This window comes from Lampetra fluviatilis, chromosome 43 (genome assembly GCF_964198595.1).
Source record: "Lampetra fluviatilis chromosome 43, kcLamFluv1.1, whole genome shotgun sequence".
In the NCBI taxonomy this organism is placed as follows: domain Eukaryota; kingdom Metazoa; phylum Chordata; class Hyperoartia; order Petromyzontiformes; family Petromyzontidae; genus Lampetra; species Lampetra fluviatilis.
The window spans coordinates 7034797-7056242 of NC_136317.1; the positions used below are offsets into that span (position 1 = coordinate 7034797).

Consider the following 21446-nt stretch of genomic DNA (forward strand, 5'->3'; position numbering starts at 1 on the left):
TACCCGCCTGGCTGCCAAATAACCCCCCTCGGAACTGGGTATGACTGACACCGAGTCGAAAGACGTTCAATGTACATACAAAGCAGGCTTTTATCGTGGTTTCCGTGTGAAGTCTCGACACTCAACCTTGGAGCACAAACCACGGGGGTCTCCACACTGCCAACTCACTTTTTCAACAACAACAACCGCTGTTCGCCACTAAATGGCGATGATGTCACCACGGCGCTTATGCCTGCCAGGCTTAGGCGCACCTTGAGGGCAAGTGAAGTGTCAAAGGCCAGCTGGCAGGATGTCACGGGACAGACTGAGATGACTGGCAGATGCACATTCTGGGTGCTCCCCACTCTGCCGACTTCTTCCAACACAGCCACACGTCGTTCACCTTTTTCAGCTTCTGCAGCATTACTTTCGTTGCGTGCCAGTGCCCCAGCACAGCTTTCCGCTGCACGCGCAAATCGGCGCTTTCACCGGTAATTACCGTGACGCCTCGGGACCACAGCGGTGGCGGCGGCATTGCCCCGCGCCGCGCGCGTGCCGAGCTCGCGGCTCCGCGCGTCATCCCGGCACGGCCGCGTGGCGGCGCGCACCAAGGAGGGTGTCACGTGCCCGCGGCCGGCAAGGGGAGCGCTCTCCGCTGCTATTTCCTGTGGCCGCCCCTTCTCCCTGGCTCCCCAACAACAAAAGGGCTTTTATTCGCGAGGCTGCTGTGGTCCGTCACAAAGCCGCCCAGGCAACCCCGCCTTCCCACCCCCCCCCATCAACCACCTCCGGCTGTGGCTGCTGCCGACGCTACTGCCGCTGTTGAGCTCTGAGACTGGCGGTGAGGAGAGAGGGGGAGAGAGAGAGATTGGCTCCTGGCTCGTTCGCCAACCCGCACTTTGGCGAAGAGCAGCGACGCACGGCTGGCCGGTAACATATTGCCGTGTGTGTGTGTGGGTGTCTTGCTTGTTGAACCGTTGTGGCTGTCTGTCTGGCAGAGGTTCTTGCGTTTGTGCTTGGCAGGTGATATTATAGGATCTAGAGGGGCAGCGTGGGAGTGGTTTTTAACTTGCTTCTGTTTACGACTGCGTGTAATGATACTACTCCAGCTGTAAATGCTTTCGGTGTACACTGTTGTTTTAGAGTCGTTGTATATACGCTTAAAACTTGAACATTATCGAGTGCTTGCTTTTGTTCTTTTAAGTTTAAGCTGTCAGTCTGAACTCCTGCTTTAGCAGCTGCGAGAAAACGATTCGACCTATAGCAGCGGTGGCATGTGTGGTGCGGTATAAGTAACAAGGAATGATGGTTACACGCCGGTCGTCGATGTGCAGTTGGGTCGGTCAGTGACTCTGACGGCCGGTTTCCTGCGTCGCTCATCCCCCCGCTCGCCGCGGCCGTGTTTCTTGACCAAATGTTTGGGCGTGCGTTTCGTGTGTTCTTGGGGATGCGTTTCTGGTACGCGTCCCGTGCGCCATCACTGCCGGCCGATTTCATGCCCTGGAACAAAGAGACTCGTGCAGTCAAATTTGGGAAGAGTGCCACAAATCTTGCCGGGGTAGTCCGCAGAGACAACCGTGTGGATGATCTTGAACCTCTCTCAACCCCTTCCCTGTAAAAGTAATTTGAAGATTTGTTTTTGTCAAAGATTGCGAAAGATAATTTACGGCACCCAGCGAGAGAGTCCATTGATCCAGGACCAATGATGGTCGATGGTCCAGCGTTGTGCGTCATCGTAGGGAGCGGTTTGCTGGCCTAAAAGTTAATTGTGGGGTGGGGAAAACTAACACGTCCCCCAAACAAGAGCACGTGACAACTCATTACAAAGAAATTCACGCGCCGTCAATGAGTTTTGACGGAGTAACACCACTCCTTGTTAAACACGCTGAAAGTTTGTTAACTTTCAATGGCTTGAAAGTCGGGCAAGCGAGACAATGGGTAACGCAAGCAGAAACATTTAGGAGGACGTAGGCTAGAGAAATGATCAATACTAAAACTCAACACGTTTCTCGTCGACAATTATATGTGGCAAAAAACCGATTGCCTTGATGTGCCATGAAGAAGGGCCACTGCACGAAACGCCAAAAATATACCAAATATTCTTAAGAAGTCCACGCAATTTTGTTGACGAATGAGTTTTTATTCATTCATAGTGCTCGTGCACCACTGCCAGCGCAGCCGCAGCATCCAGCAGTATCACCAGATACATTGACTTTCAATAGTCGGGTAATTGCTGATAGCGGCACATTTCATGTTTGCTCTCTGTTCTCTATCTCAGGTTTTTTTTTATCAAGCCGCGCAGAGACACTTATCTGCAAGCCGCATGTAGGCGTGCGAGTGAGTTTTGCGCCACTCGAGTTACGGGCTCGTGCACGCACTGTCGCGATTGGTCAAAGCGTGCACAGATAGACACACTGTTGAACATTGTTAACATTCCGTGTGTACCCTTGGCTGCCCGTCTAGCCTTGTGCTCCGTACATTTCCCAGAGGGATTTGTTTTTGCACGAAAGTGGAAGTTTACCCAGCCCATCGTTTCTGTCGTAAACCCTCGTAGTCTGCGCTCTTTCAACGGAGGAATCGCAAAAGGACACGAACTCTGTCCTGAAGCCCTCTCGTCGTGGCGAGCGGACCTCGACGTTGGCATCCAGCTCGTGAACATATTGTCAGACGATAGAAAAGATTATAATTTATATGAATGTCATAATACCCTATTTATACGACTCATTCCTCGACCCAAATCTATTTCCAGCAAATGTGAGTTGGACAAATAAATCTGGCCAGTTCATCTTTGTTACGCGTGTTCGATAATGTGAGAGAAGGCTGGAGGAGCTACGTGTTATGTACAAGGGGATGGGGATAAAGATCAAAGGTCGCTGTAGATAGATGGGTTCACAAACCTCAGGATCTGAAACTTTATTGAGACTGCAGGAGGAATCCGATGAGCTCTGAAGCTCATTTTCACAGACATCCAGCGAGTTACATCAACAAACAGTACAAAACACGATATCGGAGCAAGATAGAGAAAAGGTAAGCAAGTCGCTCAAATAACTAGATGACGATAAGTAAAGTACAGTATAGCGGTAAGAAATTGCACAAAAACTGTACGCACATTCCTGCCGATTTGTGAAGACCAAGTGCAAGTTTTCCGTGCAGCCATTTCACTGCCCGGCTTAGCGTTGGATCTTCCTCACAGCAGGCAAACACAATTGCTTGCTTGTCCCCTCTGACGTCACAAAGGCACACAGGTGTGTGTGTGTGTGCGCTGCCTCAACCACGGGGGGTGTGGTCTGAGTGGAAGTAAGAAGCACACGGCGCAACGAGCTGGCTGACAAACGGACAGACGACGCTTTGAGACGTGCGGCAAACATCGGCATTCGCCGGAGCGATCCGAGGTGGGTCTCTCGTGGTTGAAGCGTTGAGGTTTTAGAGTTGTATTGACCGCGTGCCCGCGTGCCACGCGTCTGAATCCCGGCCTCGTTCCTTCTGTGTGTTCGGGTAAACGCGGCGGTGTTTTGCATGAAAATAGGGCGTGGGCACACGACGTCGCCGTGCACACGTTTGTGTTCATGCAGGTGACGTTCTGTGTGTACGTCAAGTACAGGCAGTGTTTGTGTGTGTCTGTTAGCATGGGGGAGTGCGTGTTTGTTCGAGTGGTGGTGTAGCGGTTAGCGCCACATGCGTTACGAACCTGGGTTGGATTCCCGCTTACAGTGACGATTATCTGAACCGGTCTTGGGCCTCCCCTAGGTCTACTCGGCCTCAAATGAGTACCTGGTGCGGTGTGTAAACATCGCCACTAGGGAAACAAAGGCGGACGGGCGTGGTGCTGGCCACCCACCCCGTCGTGTGCCGTGCCGGCCTTCATAGGTGCTCGCGAACAGCACTTGCCCCAACGGTCTGTTGAGGCTACATGGGGCATCTTTGTAAGTTAGTACAGGAAATTATGTGCGTCTGTTAGGATGGGAGTGTGTGTGGGATGTGTGCGTGTTCGTGCAGCGTCTTGGTGTGTTTGTTCGTGTGGGTTCGTGCGGATGTCTGTGTTGAGGCGTGTTGCATCACGGCGCAGGAATCCAGACAGGCCACATGGGGCGGAGGGAGTGCAGGGGTGTGGGGGCCGGGCGTGCTGTGAGTACGGCTCCTGCTGCTGTTGCTGCTGCTGCTGTTGCTGCTGCTGCTGTTGCTGCTGCTGCTGTTGCTGCTGCTGCTTCTGTTGCTGCTGCTGCTGTTGCTGCTGCTGTTATTTCCCTCTACCGGTGGCTGTACCAGCTGTTGTGCTAGGGGACTGCTTCCCAGGACCATTCCCCCCCCTCTCCCTAAGCTGCCACCGCTGCTGCTGCTGCGGCGCTGAATCCCGGTAACGTCTCCGTCGGCGAAACCAGCTCGCCGAAGTACAGACTTGACGCTTGCTCCTCGCTCCTCCCGTATCCCAGGGGCCATTCCAACCACTAATATATGGCTGCTATAAATTTAGAGTATTTGGCTGCTGCTATAAATTTCCACATGATGATATGCCACTTTGTTGAGATGTCGTTTGTGGCCAGATCGCTTCTGAAAAATATATTTTTAGCTCGGCGGGCCCTCACCTTGTAAAATAAAAAAATGTAGTTAGTTAGAATAGCTGGCAGCGTTCATGGCCAGCTTGCTTGCTTGCTTGCCGCTGAGTCACTTTGCACGGTGTGGACAGTTTTACACAGTCTGGCCACCCGGCGCTGTCTGTAGAGAACTTGTAAATCTCTCTGCTTGCTTGCCGCTGAGTCACTTTGCACGGTGTGGACAGTTTTACACAGTCTGGCCACCCGGCGCTGTCTGTAGAGAACTTGTAAATCTCTCCTTCCAGCGCCACCGGCTTGCTAAATACCACGTTCGTCTTGCTTCATTCCTTTCAGTTCGTACTTGGAAAGGAGGCCTTTTGCTATCAATCGGCTTATTGTTATAACCCTTTAGCTAAGTCCTGTTTGTTGCTGGCCGCTCGACGTTTTGGGCCCTTTAGACCTGTTCACGGCAGCTTCAGTCAAAGCAGATTATTCAAGGAAATAGAATTTAGTCAATATAAGTGATTCCTGCGCGTACGCGCGTGTGTGTGTGCGTGCGTCTGTGCAATAGTCCAATCATTCATGCGCATTATTTAACCAGGTGTGAGCCCATTGAGGTGGCTGGCGTATGTGAAGTTGCCAAGGAACTCGCCTTTATTATTTGGGGACGGCGATGGCGAAGATGAATGAGCCCGTTATGGAAGACGGCAAAGCTGCAGCGTTTCTCATCAGCGGCATCACAGCATCTAATGCTGTGGGTGTCGTAACCTTTGGTTGGCAGGGATTGGCACAGTGGTAACACTTGTTACCCTAGGGTGGTATGGCGACTGCCCAGGGCCCCACGCGGTGGGGGGCCCCATGTTTCGATGCCACGGTGTCGGATGTAATACTTCCGGGGGGCAACACGGTGGGATTTGCCACAGACCCTGCACCTCTCTATGGGCGGCCTTGGCAAGTGGGGTCTTGATTGGTTCCCAACTTGGACCCCTTCTCTGTGTGGAGTTTGTATGGATGTTGAACTTTTTTCACACCGTACGTAGTCGAATGGGTTTCCTCTGGGTTCTCCAGTTTTACTCCACTGGGCAAAACCATCCCAATGCTAAAACTATTGCCTCCAAATCACTCGATTAGGATCGCACACAGCAGCAGTAGCAGCAGCAGCACCGCCCACGACGGAGTATTGCATGGCAGGACCCTCCTGAAAAAAAGTTGAGTGACAGTGAGGATTTCTTGGGTAAACAAGCAGAATAATAATAATGATAACATCATTATTATGATGGTAACATCATTATTATGCTGTTAAGCAGCGTATGATTTTGCGATTTGGGATTGAAAAGTATTAAAAATAATTATTTCTGAAACCCCTTTATGACCCAATCAATAAACAATGTTATTAAATTGGTTACCCTGTCCACCTTGTTTACACGATGTTGAGTCGCATGACGCGTCTCGCCTGGTGTGATAGACTATTAGCGCACACAGTATAATACACGTAACCCTTCCGTAGTGTTGCCCCAGAGAGGAAATCCAATTTTAGAACAAGGCATTCAATCGTGCATGCCGTCATGTAATATACAGTATAAATATCTCTCTAGATGTAATGGTGTTCAATGTCTGCTTGATTTTATTTGGACGTCCGCTGTGATGTTGACGAGTCCTACAATGTTTTGACGTTAATTTACGAAAGTAACAACGCGTTGTCTTTACGAGTTTTGGGACTGAATGTGGTGTGATGTTTTTTTTTATTGCGTCCCACTACTGTGGCATGTCACGAAGGCGAGGATCGGTGGGATAAAGAGACGACACGCCTCTGGGGGTTGTGGCGGAGACGTGACTGCCACGTTGCTCAGCTGACTCGGCCCATCAGCCCTTCGCGGTCAATAAAATAAAGCAGGGCTTTGTGAGGAAGTCAACAGTGGTTGTCCTGTGGATAGACTCGCCCCCACGCCATAGGAACGTGGCATTTCCACCCACTGGCTCAGAGCTGTTCAAACGAAGATGGATGTACTTTTCTTGAACTTGTTTTGCACCGTACGTAGCCAACCCCGCTAATCGGAGTTGCGGGGGAAACCCAAACAAACTAAACACAAAAAGCAGTTCTAAAGAAATGAGTTTTAAATCTCGATGATTTAAAAGTGCGTAGCTCCAGTGAGCTTCCTAATATCGGAAGGAAGAGCATTCCAGGCGGCCACAGAAGCGCATCTGAAAACGCGCAATGCGGCGACCATCTTTGCCGAGCACCAATGCGTCGATGCTCATTTTGAGCAGGAAGTCACTTGCACTGGGGGGTTCGCGTGCAGAGCACGAACTTGCAAGCGTGTGTGGGAAGCTCTCTCGCTGTGTGTGTGTGTTTGCGTGTATCACACATTTAGCCTCAATCCAGGCTTTTCCTCGCATCTTAACCGGCAGTTCGCCTGTCGGCTTCGCTTAGTGTCAGAGGGAGCTTCTTGCTGAGGCCAGCATACGCAATAGACTGGGTCAGCAGGCTCTTGTGTTTGTGCCAATGCTGCACCAGCGTCACTGAGATCATGGTGGCACTGTTCTAATTGTATATAGCATCGTCATTCATGCAAATTACATTCCAAAATACGGCTTCAGTAAACTAAACTTTTTAAACTAAGCATTTTTGTTTATTTTACCAGGTAAGGCCCACAGAGATATATCGCTTTTTTTCAGAAGCGACCTGGCCACAAATGATAGTTCAACGAAGTGACTTATCATCACTTGGAAATTTGTAGCAGCCAAATACTCTGATTGCTTGTTGATTCTAAATGTGGAGGGAAAAACCGGAGGACCCGGAGAACACGCAAACTCCAAATATACAGGCGTTAGAGTCGGGATTCAACCCACAAACTCTTGTATACCAAATCTTGACTTAAAGCTTTCGTGACTGCAGGAATTCATAATCTTTGGTTTTTTCGGTAAAGTCACGTAGATGGTTCAAAGAAAATAACCAAAAACTACGACGTTTCGTTGACCACACAAACGATCGTCATCAGGAGGAAAGCGGAGGAAAGCTGCTGAATGCAGACTGTTTTATAGGGTGTAGTCCGAGGGTCATAAACGAAGTTGGCGGGGCGAGTGATGTTAATGTGAGAAATGAGCATGTTAATGTAAGATCAGAGAGCGGCGTCCGCGACGGGTGCACGGGTGGCTGTGTTAATGTGAGAGATTAGAATGTTAATGTGAGAGATTAGTGTGTTAATGTGAGAGATTAGTGTGTTAATGTGAGAGATTAGAATGTTAATGTGAGAGATGAGCGTGTCAATGTAAGATCAGAGAGCCACCTTTACGCAGAGGTCGGTGTCCATTGGTGCCCACGTTGGCGTGAGAAATTCAACCTGCTTATGTGAAATCGGAGAGCCGAAGCCACGGGGAATTTTTTCTTTACATCGGAAGGTGGCAGGAAGGGAACATCACAGCCAGTTATGACTTAAACTGGTTCATAACGTCCTTCCAATGATTGCTACGTTTGTACCCATCTTCTCGGTTGAAATTGTGTATGTGTCTATATATATGGATGGCTTCATGAACGAATCTTTGTTGATAGCCAGTGGGTTTGCAAAGTACCTTCGTCATAGAAAAATAAATTTCGTGTGAGCCCACCGCATTAAAACAATGATCAGCCACAGCTGAGGTATTGGTCCTACCGTGTTTCAGATCTGCCTTATGTTTCCCCAATGTAACTCCTGCCCCAGACACAGCTTAGTTTGTATGTCAGGGATCACATCCTTCACAGATGGAATCAGATCACGAATTTATGTATTGTGTTAAATCAAACCTGGATCTTGTGTTTGTTCATGATTTTGGAAGTATTTTTGGTGACCCCTGCTATGTATGGCAAGGTGATGGTTTGGATTGGGTCCTCAGATGGTTCTTTCCCAACGGTTGGGGTGATAGCTTTATGGATTGTGTAGTCTGAATATCCATTCATCTTGCGAGCTTGGTGTACGTGTTCCAGTTCACTGGCTAGGTGATGATCGTCAGAAATGCATCGAGCTCTATGGTGTAGAGTTTTGATGAGGGAATTCTTCTGGGATGGATAGTGGTGGGAGTCAGGTTTTTGGTAGGCATCCGTATGGGTGGCTTTCCTGTAGACACAGTGTCCCATTGGGCCATCTGGTCTCTTTTTGATTAAAACATCCAAGAATTGAAGCTTGCCATCCTTTTCCACTTCCATGGTGAATTTGATGGCTGGGTGTATGTAATTGATGTGGTTGAGTAATTGGTTCAGAGCTGGTCGGCCATGTGGCCAGATGACGAACGCATCATCTACGTGTACCTCTTCCACAAGGACGGACGTAGCGTGGATGCCTGGATGGCATCTGTCTCTAATTTTTCCATGAAAACATTGGCGACAACTGGAGATAATCTTCTTGGTTCTTTCGGTAAAGTCACGTAGAAGGGAAATAATAAAATAATAAAAATAAAACATAATAAAATAATCTTCTCGACAGACCTGTTCTCCACCTGAGGACGGCTGCTTGCGTTGTGGCCGAAACGTCGTGAGAATTATTTGATTATGTTTTATTTTTATTATTTTATTATTTCCATTCTACGTGACTTTACCGAAAGAACCAAGAAGATTAATCCCTGCACCCGTGCACTCGTCGCGGATGCCGCTCTCTGATCTTATATTAACATGCTAATTTCTCACATTAACATCACTAACCATGCCCACTTCGTTTATGACCTTAGGACTACACCCTATAAAACAGTCTGCATTCAGCAGCTTTCCTCCTCTTACCTCCTGATGACGATCGCTTGTGTTGTCATCGAAAAGTCGTAATTTTCTGTTATTTCCTTTGAACCATCCACGTGACTTTACCGAAAGACCCAAAGAACATGAATTCCTGTATACCAGGCGAGGTCGTTAACATCTGGTGACCGTGGCGACCCAAATAGAATTTATGACGCGCATTTTTTCGCATGTAGCCGCGGGAGGCCACCGGTAATGCGGGAAGGCAGCCAGAACAGGCATCAGAAGTTGCCCAAGCTCTGTGGGTCCTGTAGTGGCATGCTTGGCCAACTCCATCTAATGAGCGTTTATGGGGAGGAAACTCTAGTCCCATGTGCGATCATCTCGTGGAACAGATATGCGGCGGAGGTATATTGATTGTCTTCTTAATTTACTTAAGTTAAATAAAGGATCCGTTTAGGACGGGTCTTTGCGGTAACATGGCCTAGTAGTTAGCGCATTCGTCCTTTGTTGCAGAAGTTCATGGTTCAAATCCAGCGGCCGCTCTGATTAAATGATTACCGCTGGTGTAATAATGTAATAATACCACGCACCGTCTACTTAACATCGGACATAAAAGATCCCCATACGTCATTCAATTGGGGTTATACGTATCAATCATCGCCCCCTACTGGCACACGAGGTCACGCTTGCAAAATGAGACCATCGTGGTATCTTGAGTTCTCACCTGGTCCAACTAAATAACGTTGAACTGGGACGAGAGATGGGACAGCACGTAGGAGCGGCCTATAATGGCCTTATCAAATAGCTCATTGGGCAATCACAGCAAGTTATACCGTGCTGGCTTCATCCTCTGGACTCATCTCCAGTGGAGTCGTCACTGCCTCGCGTGTAGAAGCATTCTTGTAAGCACTGCTGTCCACGTGGTTCAATTTCCAGTGCTATCTGTGGTAACAATGTGCTATTCTGTCCGAGTACAACTTTACACCCACCTGGACAATCTGGTATGTACTTGTAGAACCAGGAGTCTTTATCAAAATCAAAGCAAAACTGCTTCGGGGTCAAACCATTGCGTGAACTTTGTCATGTGAACTTCGTCGCGTGAACTCTCGCGTGAACTTCCTGCCCATGGCAAGCGGAAAAATGCTTGCACTGCTCAGGTCCACGCAGCTGCTCTGGCAGCGACTCCCTCTGCTAGCAGCACAGACACAAGATACGATGTGGAGAGCGGAGCGGGAGTGGTCGTGGTGGTAAATGTGTGGTGCTCGGGGCTTCCAGCTGGTGGCGTCTCTGTGTTTCGGGAGGCGCAGGAATTTATTTAGAAAACGAATTTATATAGAACTGCTTGTTGTTGTTGTGTTTAGTTTGTTGTCCTTGCCCCGTACCTCTGATTAGCACGGTTGTCCACGTACGGTGCGAAGGAAGTTCAACACACATACATTTCTATCAAGGTCTGGTAGCAGTATTGCTGTGTTGAACTTTTTTACACAACACTGCACGGTTGATGATAGACTGAGGGTTTGGTCTGTGGAAATGGTAACAACCCTAGCACTCACTCATTTGCCTAATTACTCAGTAACTTACCCACCAATTAATTCCCCCAATGACCCACCCACCCATTAAGGGTTGCCACCTGTCCCAACTTAGCATCTGTGTTTGGGTTACTGCAGGAATTGACTTGCACTGAGTTTGTCACAGTCTTAACTGCACGGTGATGATAGACTTTGTGCTGACAGGGGGGTATTGCATGGTGTGTGGGTGTTTTCACGATCGGGGTGCAACAGTGCTTGAATTGAGCCGGAGGCTAGTATTGTGAATTAAATCAAAGATGCATCTGAATGTGCATTTAAAAAATATATATTAAAAAAAATTAGGTCTTTCTTTAATGCACAAGGACTTAAGGCAGCGAAAATCCTCAACTACAAATACAACCGGGCCGATACATCGAAGAGGCGTACAGACCCATCGCAATCGATCAATTGAAGGGAGGAATTAATGTATCGTTTAACTGATGGACAATAGCCCTCACCCGAATCCTCGCCTTCCCAATAAACTAACCCTAGCCTGAACTAGCCCTGGTAATAATACTAATCCTATCACTAATCCCCAGCATAGCCTCACATTAAAGGTAATTGTGGCCATATCCCGCGCTCTACCCCTAATCCGAGCACAAACCGTAATCCTCACACTCGCATCAACACGGACACACACACCACAGTCCCAGCAGATACCCGAGCGCTGTAGCCCAGACCATAGCCATAACACGAGCAGTAACAGACTCCAGCTCTTCGCCCTGACTAGCAGTCGAAAGGGTATTTGGAGATTCATCTTCTTGGTTCTTTCGGTAAAGTCACGTAGAAGGGAAATAATAAAATCATAAAAATAAAACATAATAAAATAATTCTCACGACGTTTCGGCCACAACGCAAGCAGCCGTCCTCAGGTGAAGAACAGGTCTGTCGGGAAGACAGCGTCTGAATGTCTTCGTCGTGAGAATTATTTTATTATGTTTTCTTTTTATTATTTTATTATTTCCCTTCTACGTGACTTTACCGAAAGAACCAAGAAGATGAATCCCTGCAGTCACGAAAGCTTTAAATCGGTATTTGGAGAGTGACAGTGGTTAAATAGTGATTGTGTTTATATCGTGATTGTATAGTGATTGAGTGTGATGTTAGTTTATATATAGTGGTTGTGTTTGTGTAGTGATCGTGCTTGAGAGTGACTGTGGTTGTGCAGAGATTGCGGTTGTGTCGTGCAGGGTCAGGGCAGTGAGAGACCGGAGCTGATGTTGTCCCGGTCACAGTGGTAGCAGCGTCCTTCGCGGAAATGTTCCTGTAGCGCCTTCCTGCAGCCAATCGCGGCACGTGGCAGGCAGAGAAACGCCATCTGTCTGGTTCCAATGCTACTCCACCACAGTGCCGGGCAACAATCGGCAGCAGCAGAGGGAGGCGGTGGGAACTATGAGAAATCCGGGACCCCCCCGGTGTTTCGCCGCTGCACTCACGTCCCAAGATGTAACACTCTTCCATTTCTGTGATTATCTGCGAATCCTGCGACCAGAATGCACCAGGGTATCTGAGAATCTTTCTGTAAGCTGTGAATCCCGTAAATAAACGAGTCCTGGATCTAATGTACTGTCGCTATTGCCAGCTCTCACGGCTGTGTAATAATCACAATGATTCAGGATACAAAGCCCCCTTTCATCAAGGATCTCAAAACACTGTACAAGTCACTGCAGTAGACGCTCAGCAACAACAATCACGAATGAAACTAAAAACGAATAAATAGCAGAAATATTAAATTTAATACGAAAAAACTGTTTAACATTTGAACAATTCTTTCAACATTCTTACTTCAATGCGTCGGTAATTGTGTGTGACGCCGTCGGATTATCTTTTCGATTTTTGGCTCGTGGTGTGCTCTGAAGGATAGCCACATGAATCTCAAATGACTGCCAATGCTCGAAGAGACATCGACCACGTACTGACCAGGCGGCGATCGCTCTTTTAGCCCGACAGGGTTGATAGGTATGCTGAGACAGCAGCAGCAGCAGCAAACACTGCCCATCGCCTCGTCAGGACAGAAACAATCTTTCTGCCCATGCTTTAAAAACCCAAGGATTTGCAATCCCCGACGACCGGACTTGCGGCGGCGGTGCCTGGAGGCTCGCAATATTATTGTGCAGCGGTCACCAACGTGTTTAGCGTGATGCTCGCTCACTCGTCACTACGTCGTTGAGGTTGCGTGGACGTCGGTGCGCTGTAGGGTTCTCTTTGCAGCAGCTGCTGCTCAAGAAGCGGGCCATGGCGAGATGGGACGCCTCGGTGGCGAGATGTTAACCACCTCGCCTGGTATACAGGACGTCGTGGGTTCGATTCCGACCCTGACGCCTGTATATTTGGAGTTTGCGTGCCTCTCTCTCTCTCTCCCCGTAGTCGCGTGGATTTTTCGCCGGGTTCTCCACTTTTTCCCTCCACATGCGCTTGAGAGTATTTGGCTGCTATACATTTCCACGTGATAAGCCACTTTGTTGAGCTTATCGTTTGTGATAGCCAGGTCACTTCTGAAAAAGAGTTGGGCCTTACCTTACCTGGTAGAATAAAAAAAATGTTTCTCAGCAGGTAGGCCGACTGCTCGGTAAGAGCCCAGCTGCTCGGCTTACGGGTGCGCTGAATGAATGGCACAAACTCAGACATTTCAAAAGCGAAGTCCAAGGTTGATCTGGAGGCTTTATAAAGTCAGCTCGCGGATGTGTGCACGTATGTTGAACTTCTGTCACACCGTATGTAGCCAACCGCGCTAATCGGAATCGGAGGTGTGGGTGGAGAGTGGAGTGTCGCAATCGTGAGCAAACCGTGCATCATTTCCTATATTCAGAAGAGTTTGGTAAAGTTACATTTCCCATTCTGAATAAAGTCTCAAATTGTTTTTCTTGGGTCATTCTCATCAGTGGGTGTGAGTAGAATTATAAAAATTATGATAAATTAGAGCGGGTTGCTGAACTTATTCATTCGAAATATCAGACATGTTCAAAGCTACATCATCATGCCATCTTTTACGTGAACATCCCAAGAAATAAAATGTGGAATTTTAACCCTATTTTTGTGAAGATGTCTGCCATATGAACCCATTTTAATGGCTTCCGTTCTGCTATTAATATAACATACGTATGTTAAACTACATCTGTACCAGTTTGTGTTGGTCTTATCACATTTCTCCTGTTTTCTGGCTCTTCCCATCTCTATAATCTACCCACTGGTCATGACTGGTGTACAGTATTGCCTCGTTCGCGAGGGATACCTACTGGAGATGCTCGTGAATTGCAAATTTAGTCGATAACGATATTGGTCTACGGAATCTATTATCGCACCACCTTCTCTCTCGTCACATCTCTCTCATCACTTTATCTCACCACTTTCTTTCTCTCCGTCGATGCAGTCGTGTAGAGTTCCAGATGCGATTCGCGGATGGCCAAAAGCTGGGGTATCAATTTCGCGAATAACGAGGGAATGCTGTAATTTGTTGACCGTGCAAGGAGGAGTCCTCTAATCTGCGAATTGGCCTACCTTACACTAATTCTAGATTTGAAGCTTTCGTGACTGCAAGGATTCATACTCTTAGTTTTTTCGGTAAAGTCACGTAGGTAAAAAATGAAATTAATAAAAAAAATCACGACGTTTCGGAGGCAACACAAGTCTCCGTCATCAGGTGGGACCGTCACAGCCAGATTTGCTGTATCAAGTGTGGACTTGGCTTATGAAGAGTTCCCTGCCTGTGACGGTCCCACCTGATGACGGAGACTTGTGTTGCCTCCGAAACGTCGTGATTTTTATTATTTTATTTTTATTAATTTTAATTTCATTTTTTACCTACGTGACTTTACCGAAAAAACTAAGAGTATCTACCTTACACTACCCCACGCCCATCGAACGGGTATAAAGCCAGCCGGCTCCACACCTGAACCAAGCCAAGCAGTTGCGCAAACCAAATCGCTTGCGCAATCGTCGCGCAACTTAAATCGCCTGCGAGTAATTTCGAGAACTTCTAAATTAAGTGGCGCATTCGGCATCGCTACGACCAATCACAGTTCACGAATGTGCAGCACGTGACGATCGCTTGAGCGTATTGTTGCTTGATAGTCGAGTATCTGCTGTAAGCAACTGGTTGCGTGATGTACACAACCAGGTTACGTAACTGTGTGCTCAAGTGTGGACTTGGCTTATGAAGAGTTTAAATGTAATTATGTAATAATTTACTGTAATATATTTAACTGTGACTGCGTGCTTTAGGCGCACAGTACCCAGCTTGTAATACATGTTCCTCGTGCCTAGAATAGTTTTAATCAGTGCTCATCTTTACTGAAAGATGATCTGAAACATTGGTGAAAATACCACATTCCTATGCCAAGGGACAATCACTACAATTTCCATCCAATGGGTGCCGCAGCCTCAGCAGCTGACGCTCACGTGTCTGACCTTGGAGGCATGAAGGGGCCAAGTTCACCTTGGCTGACATTTGAATCTCGTAAAATAATTGAGTACATTTTGTATTCGCCCCATACTTAACAGCGCGCGAGGCTATTACGAAAGAAGGCGATACATTTCGCAGACACCCGCCGAGTGTGGGTAGGATTATAGGGGGAGGCGATAATCGCCGCATGTAATTTGCGGGCACTTAAAGTTTTTTATTTATTTGGCAAATCTGTACCACGACTCCGGCACGTGTGCCCTACTCCCTTTTGAATGACGTCACGGACGAACCTTTGGGTAGAACACCCCCCAGTGTTGACCAGGGTGGCCGTGGGTCCCGAACCATCAACATCATCTGTAAGAAGCGGCAGAACACGATACCGCTCGGTCAAGTCACCGCCCACGATCTTTTTGGTTGTTTTTGTTGCATTTTTTGGTGGCTTTGCACATGGCCATTAATACAGCAGTGGAGGCGAGGGTTGGTGGATCGCTGCTCGAATGTTGTGAAACTCCCTTCCAGTGAGTGCCGAGGAGTCGTACCCTGGCTCGCTAGGAGACGGCAGTACAGCAGGGAAGGGGACAGTTTCGTTCGTATGGGATGATGCTTCCCCGTGCGTTGCGTGGGTTTTCAGAACGGCTGTTGCCCGTTTCACGTTTCCCACGAGTTCATGTGAGACGTTCGTTTTCAATGCAGTTTGGAGTCCGCGGTGTTGACGGATCTGCCCCACGTTTCGCCGTTAAGCCTCGCACGCACACATGGTGTTGCGATGGGGGCGTCGGCGGTCTCACGCTGCACAACCCCCGGCACGGCGTGACGTCGTCCCGTGGCGCCCGTTGGGTTTGCGGGGTGCTGCAATCTGCGTTCAGCTGCTATCTGTGGGGTCGGCGTGCGGTTACTGTGGGATCATTGTGGGTCTCTGGCAGACCGGGTCACGGCTTGGGGCACAGCTGTGAGAACTCTACTTTCGTTCAGTGAGAATTCGTACTCCGCCTAATTGGGCAAATTTTTTTATTTTCCCGTCGTCTCAGCATTGTGGGGCCCTTATTTCCATTGTCAGCCCTGAGCCAGTGGTGGCAATTCCATTTGTCTATGACAGCATCCCCAGTCTTTCCAAATGACAACTACTGTAGACTCACCACCAAATGGTGCAGCCTTATCGGGCGAGGAATTGCCGATGAATTTGAACATTGCCCAGAATTTAATTTGCGACCAACGATGTCATTAGCCGATTGCTCGAGCGCGTTGGCCTGCACGGACTGTGCTGGATTCAACCACAAGTCATGTCCCCCCACTCGCATTCATCAAGTGGGGTGGCCACGTGTTACATTACAGCTTGGGGGTAGTGATTGGGCACAGCAGTGAGTGGATCGTGAGTCGATTCAGGAATCCATTCCTTGTTTTGTTTAAATTTGACAGTTTTGTTTGTGTAATTTCTCAGATTTTTCTGCCCTGTTTATACATTCTAGTTTGCTTCGTTAGCTCGAGTGTGACGTTCGCTTATGAACTTCATATACGGTAATTTGCAAACACATTCCTGCGGAGAGAGCTGGTAGGAACGTTTGGTTGCTCGGTCAATGGCCAGGGTCAACGGCGGCGTGGTGTATTCCGCAAATATGGCCGACTGTGAGGGCGGGCACAAGCCGGCGTGAGTAGGTTAAACGTTGAGTTTTATAAGGGCACCACGGGGTGACCAGCCCCTCCCCACCCTCCCCACCCAGCCCCTCCCCATCCTTCTCACCCAGCCCCTCCCCACCCTCCCCTCCCCACCCAGCTCCACCCTCCCCACCCAGCCCCTCCCCACCCAGCCCCTCCCTCCTCAGCCAGCCCCTCCCTGCACGACGGACGGACACAATAATCCCCTGTGGGCTGGTGTAACCAGAAGGTTCCTACCAGTAATATTGTAAATAAATTGTTTTCACGCGCGCAACTCACTGCCGTCTATTAAGCAATTTACGTGAATGAAGCAGCACATCACTAACTTGCCTAATTAGCACCTGCCAGTGATTAATTGCAGCTGTCGTACGTGAAGTGTTGTATGTATATGACAGCTTCGCATGTTAGCCTGTGTTAGCATGGATAGTTTTACATCAGTGTTAATCAGAATCGGAAGTAATTAGTATTGCAACTTGTCCTGGGTGACCCAGAGTATAGAATGAGTTTCTGGTGTGTGTGTTACCACACACTGCAGTTCACTGCGCTACGAACCCGGCCACCAGAGTTCGATTCCTGCTCATGGACACCACCAGTGACGATTGCCTGAACCGGTCCTAGGCCTCCCTTAGGCCGACACGGCCTTACATGAGTATCTGGTGCAGTGTGTAAACATCGCCGCTTGGGGAGACAAAGGCGGTCGGGCGGCGTGTTGGCCACCCACCCCCTCGGGTACCGTTCCGCCTTCATAGCTGCTCGCTAACAGCACTTAACCCAACAGTCTGTTAAAGGCTATATAGGGGATCTTTGCCTTTGTTACCACCAGCATGGGGAGGCAAATGCTGGTCTACTGCAGCTTTAGCCGGCCAGGTGGCTCCATGGTAGACCGAGCGGCCCACAACCAGAAGGTTACGAGTTCAAATCCTGGTTGGAGGTGGGATGAGTCGGCTCATCATCTCTCCCGCGTTGATAAAATGTGTAGTGAGTTCAACTGAGTTGCAGGCGTACTTCTTGGAGGCAACACATTTATTAAACCAACACACGGAGTACTCACCTTAGCACATAAACAAACTGATTGTGGTGGACCACCAGGCTAACTGCACTAATTACACTGGAATTAGCTACTACAGACAGGACCACAGCTTGGGTCCCGGTTCACGTGTTGGTGACTCACGTAGGACGTAGAACGTAGACTCTTCAGGACGAACAACAGCAGCCGGTCCCTCTCGGAGACCCGGCTTATATCCTCTGTGGCGTGGCTGGCTCCGCCCTTAGCCACGACCACCTTCTAGAATCCTCGAGCAGGATCTCGACCCTGTCACGTGACCACCCCTAGCCCCCACCTGGGGGGCCCTGTGTAGACTTTATCGGTCACGTGTCCTCTCTAGGGTCAACCAGAGTGCCACGGCCTATAGTAACCCCATTCCCTTGGCCGGCACCCTGACACCCCATCCTGTAGGGGTCGGCACTGCACGCAGAGCATGGTGCCATCCAGCACTGTCTGTCAGCGCTCACCAAGCCCCACCTGGGCCGGTACTGTACACGTGGTGCCTGCGATGTCAATACATCGCACACCGTGCCTCTCTCGAGCCGATATTACACAGTGACATCCGTGATGTCACTACATGTGTACCAATTGGTGCAGAAGTTCACAATGGTTGTCCTATGGATAGACCTGCTGCCCCCTGCCACTCCCCCTGTCGTAGGAATGAGGAATCTCCACTACTGCCTTTTTTAAGCTGGACCATTTAGTAAACTGTGAACCATATAGTAATAGACTGTGGTCTGTAACTCCTTCAACGGAGGAAGAATAGAATAACAACATCAACTCGTGGCCAGAAGACCCTTACATTGTCTGTATGTTGAACTTTTTTCTGAACGTACGTAGCCAACCTTGCTAATCGGAGGTGCGGGGGGTTGGCAACAAACTATCGAGCTCCTGAACATATTGCTGCTGTACGCAACAACAATAATTTGAGCGGGGAATTACATCAACTTTAAGGGTAACTCGTGAAACAGCAACCCTGGCCCTCAGGCTGAACGAGCAATGTCCGTGTCCCGTGTTCGTGCGTGCAGTGCAGAGTAGTGGAGCAGCAGTAGCAGCAGCAGCAGGATGGCGAAGAAGGCAGTCATCTCCAAGGACGACTTGGAGGAGCTTCGGGAGGCGTTCTCCAAAGTTGGTGAGTGAGTGCTTGCGTGCGTGCAATCGCAGCGGGACAGGGTTCAGTCGCGCCATTCGTCATGTGCCTCGGTGGCTCGGAGATGTTAACTACCTCGCCTGGTATACAGGAGGTCGATCCCAACCCCAACGCCTCTATATTTGGAGTTTGCGTGTCTTTCTCTCCCCGTGGTCGCGTGGATGTTTCTCCGTGTCCTCCGGGCTTTTCCCTCTACGTTTGGAATTGACATGCATTTCGAGTATTTGGCTGCTATTTTCTGTTTTACTAGGTAAGGCCCACTGAGCTATATTGCTCTTTTTTTGGAAGCGACCTGGCCACAAATGATAGCTCAACGAAGTGGCTTATCACGTGGAAATTTATTGCAGCCAAATACTCTAAACGCGTGATGTTAATTCCAAATGTGGAGAGAAAATCCAGATATACAAGCATCGTCAGGGTCGCCATCGAACCCATGACCTCCTGCATACCAGGCGATGTCTCGCCACCGCGGTGCCCCTTATGAGTGAAGATGAGTGAAGAACACTGCTGGGTTCTGTGCCCTAAATCGCTTCCCCCGTGCTCCTAGACCTGGACGGCAGTGGCTACGTCAATGACTATGAGCTGCAGGAGCTCTTTAAGGAGGCCAATCTGCCACTGCCGGGCTACAAGGTGCGCGAGATCATCACCCACCTCATGTCCGAAAGCGACACCAACCGGGACGGCAAGATCAGCTTCGAGGAGTTTGTGTCGGTAAGGATTCGGCGATGGGGGGGGGGGGAAGGGGGGGGTGGCGGGGAAGGGGGGGTGGGGGGAAGGAGGGGGTGGGAGGTATGGCTACATTTCGGCATGATGTCGGTGCAGTAAGGGTCGTTAAACCCGCCACCACCACCCGACACAGCCAATTAGTAAGGTTTGTCACGTAAACAAAAGGTGGCAATCCGTTACTAGCACAGCACACCGGTGTGTTGGAGAGTAAGCCCACAACATTTACAATTCGAGTACGACGTTTCGTCGGTAATTATACAACCAGCCACATCGGGCGACAGCCACCTCACTCTGGCTGTCGCCTGCTCGTTATTTGTATTTGAGTAAAAGCCAAAGGGCTCCCTTAATGACAATAATAATAATCATAAACACAATTCATAGCATGCATATTTCATGATGTTCCTGCGAGAACTCGGGAGGCGTGGAGCCACACCTCAAATCCCCTCTAAGCCAGGCTGAATGGATGACAAAACAAAGATATTTGCGACATACGAGGGACGCTAAGAGCTAACGGGGTCGAGCTTGTGGTAGAGCGACCGCCGGGTGACGTTGATGCTGGGGGGGTGGGCTGGCGCTCACGCAGGTTCCCGGTGTGTGCCAGACACTCGCCTGCTGGGCAAAGAGGCGCTGCCTCTAGAGGAGGTGAAGAGCCGCACGTAAGCTCGTGTGTCGTGCAGAGCTTGAGTGTCATTTCCTGCCCGGTGTTACCTTGGCACCCTGGCTTCCTCTGCAACGTGCAAAAGAGACGCTCGTGAGAGCAATTTGACGAACGCAACAACTGCAGGTTTCCCTCGCTCTGCGCGGTGGTAGTCGCAGTGGTAGATGCTTTCAAAAAGAAGCGCGCACGAGGAGGCAGCTGCCTGCTGAGTAGCGTGCACAGTACGCACGCAGTACACACACACACAGTACACACAGTACACGCAGTACACACACAGACAGTACGCACGCAGTACACACACAGACAGTACGCACGCAGTACACACACACACAGTACACGCAGTACACACACACACAGTACACGCAGTACACACACACACAGTACGCACGCAGTACACACACACACAGTACGCACGCAGTACACACACACAGTACACGCAGTACACACAAACACAGTACGCACGCAGTACACACACACAAAGTACACGCAGTACACGCAGTACACACACACACAGTACACGCAGTACACACATACACAGTACACGCAGTACACACACACAGTACGCACGCAGTACACAAAATACACACACCGTACAGTACACACGTAGAACAAACAGTGCACACGCAGTACACACACAGTAAACAGTACACAGAGTACACAATATTGTGCTGCTTCCGACCGCATAGCTGCATGAAGAGTGAATTTAAACGGTAATAAGAATAGTGAAATTTGGGTAGAAATAGGTTAGCCGTATATATGGCGTGTAATCGCACAACCAGAACCTGCATAGAGCGAGGGAAACCTGTCGTACACATATAAAATATTATTGGGTCTCAAGTGATGCCTTCTTTGGAAACCAGTTCATGCCACGATGTTTTTACTCAAAACCCAGCTGCCTTTTCTGTTGCGTATTCTCCGGTTCGTTGTCCCCTGCATGTGTTTTGTCTAAACGCTGCTTGTTCATACACCTCATTCCAGTCACGGGTGAACTCCATCCTGTACCAGCACGATGGTGTTCACCTGTACTGAAG

At 49.1% G+C, this 21446-nt stretch overlaps 1 protein-coding gene across 6 annotated transcripts in view; it reads left to right on the top strand.

The window, feature by feature from the left end:
- The window catches only part of LOC144947063 (plastin-3-like), an 81769-nt gene that overhangs the window by 40575 nt on the left and 19748 nt on the right, over positions 1-21446 (top strand). For 4 of the 6 annotated variants that reach the window (XM_078876217.1, XM_078876221.1, XM_078876218.1 and 1 more), the window contains exons 3-4: positions 18910-19013; positions 19579-19742. In XM_078876217.1, coding sequence (XP_078732343.1) covers positions 18947-19013; positions 19579-19742 — 231 coding nt within the window. In that variant the 5' untranslated portion in view covers positions 18910-18946. Of the gene's footprint in view, positions 1-714; positions 910-18909; positions 19014-19578; positions 19743-20358; positions 20414-21446 lie in introns of those variants that run through there. The other 2 variants (XM_078876222.1, XM_078876220.1) reach the window with 2 other exon arrangements.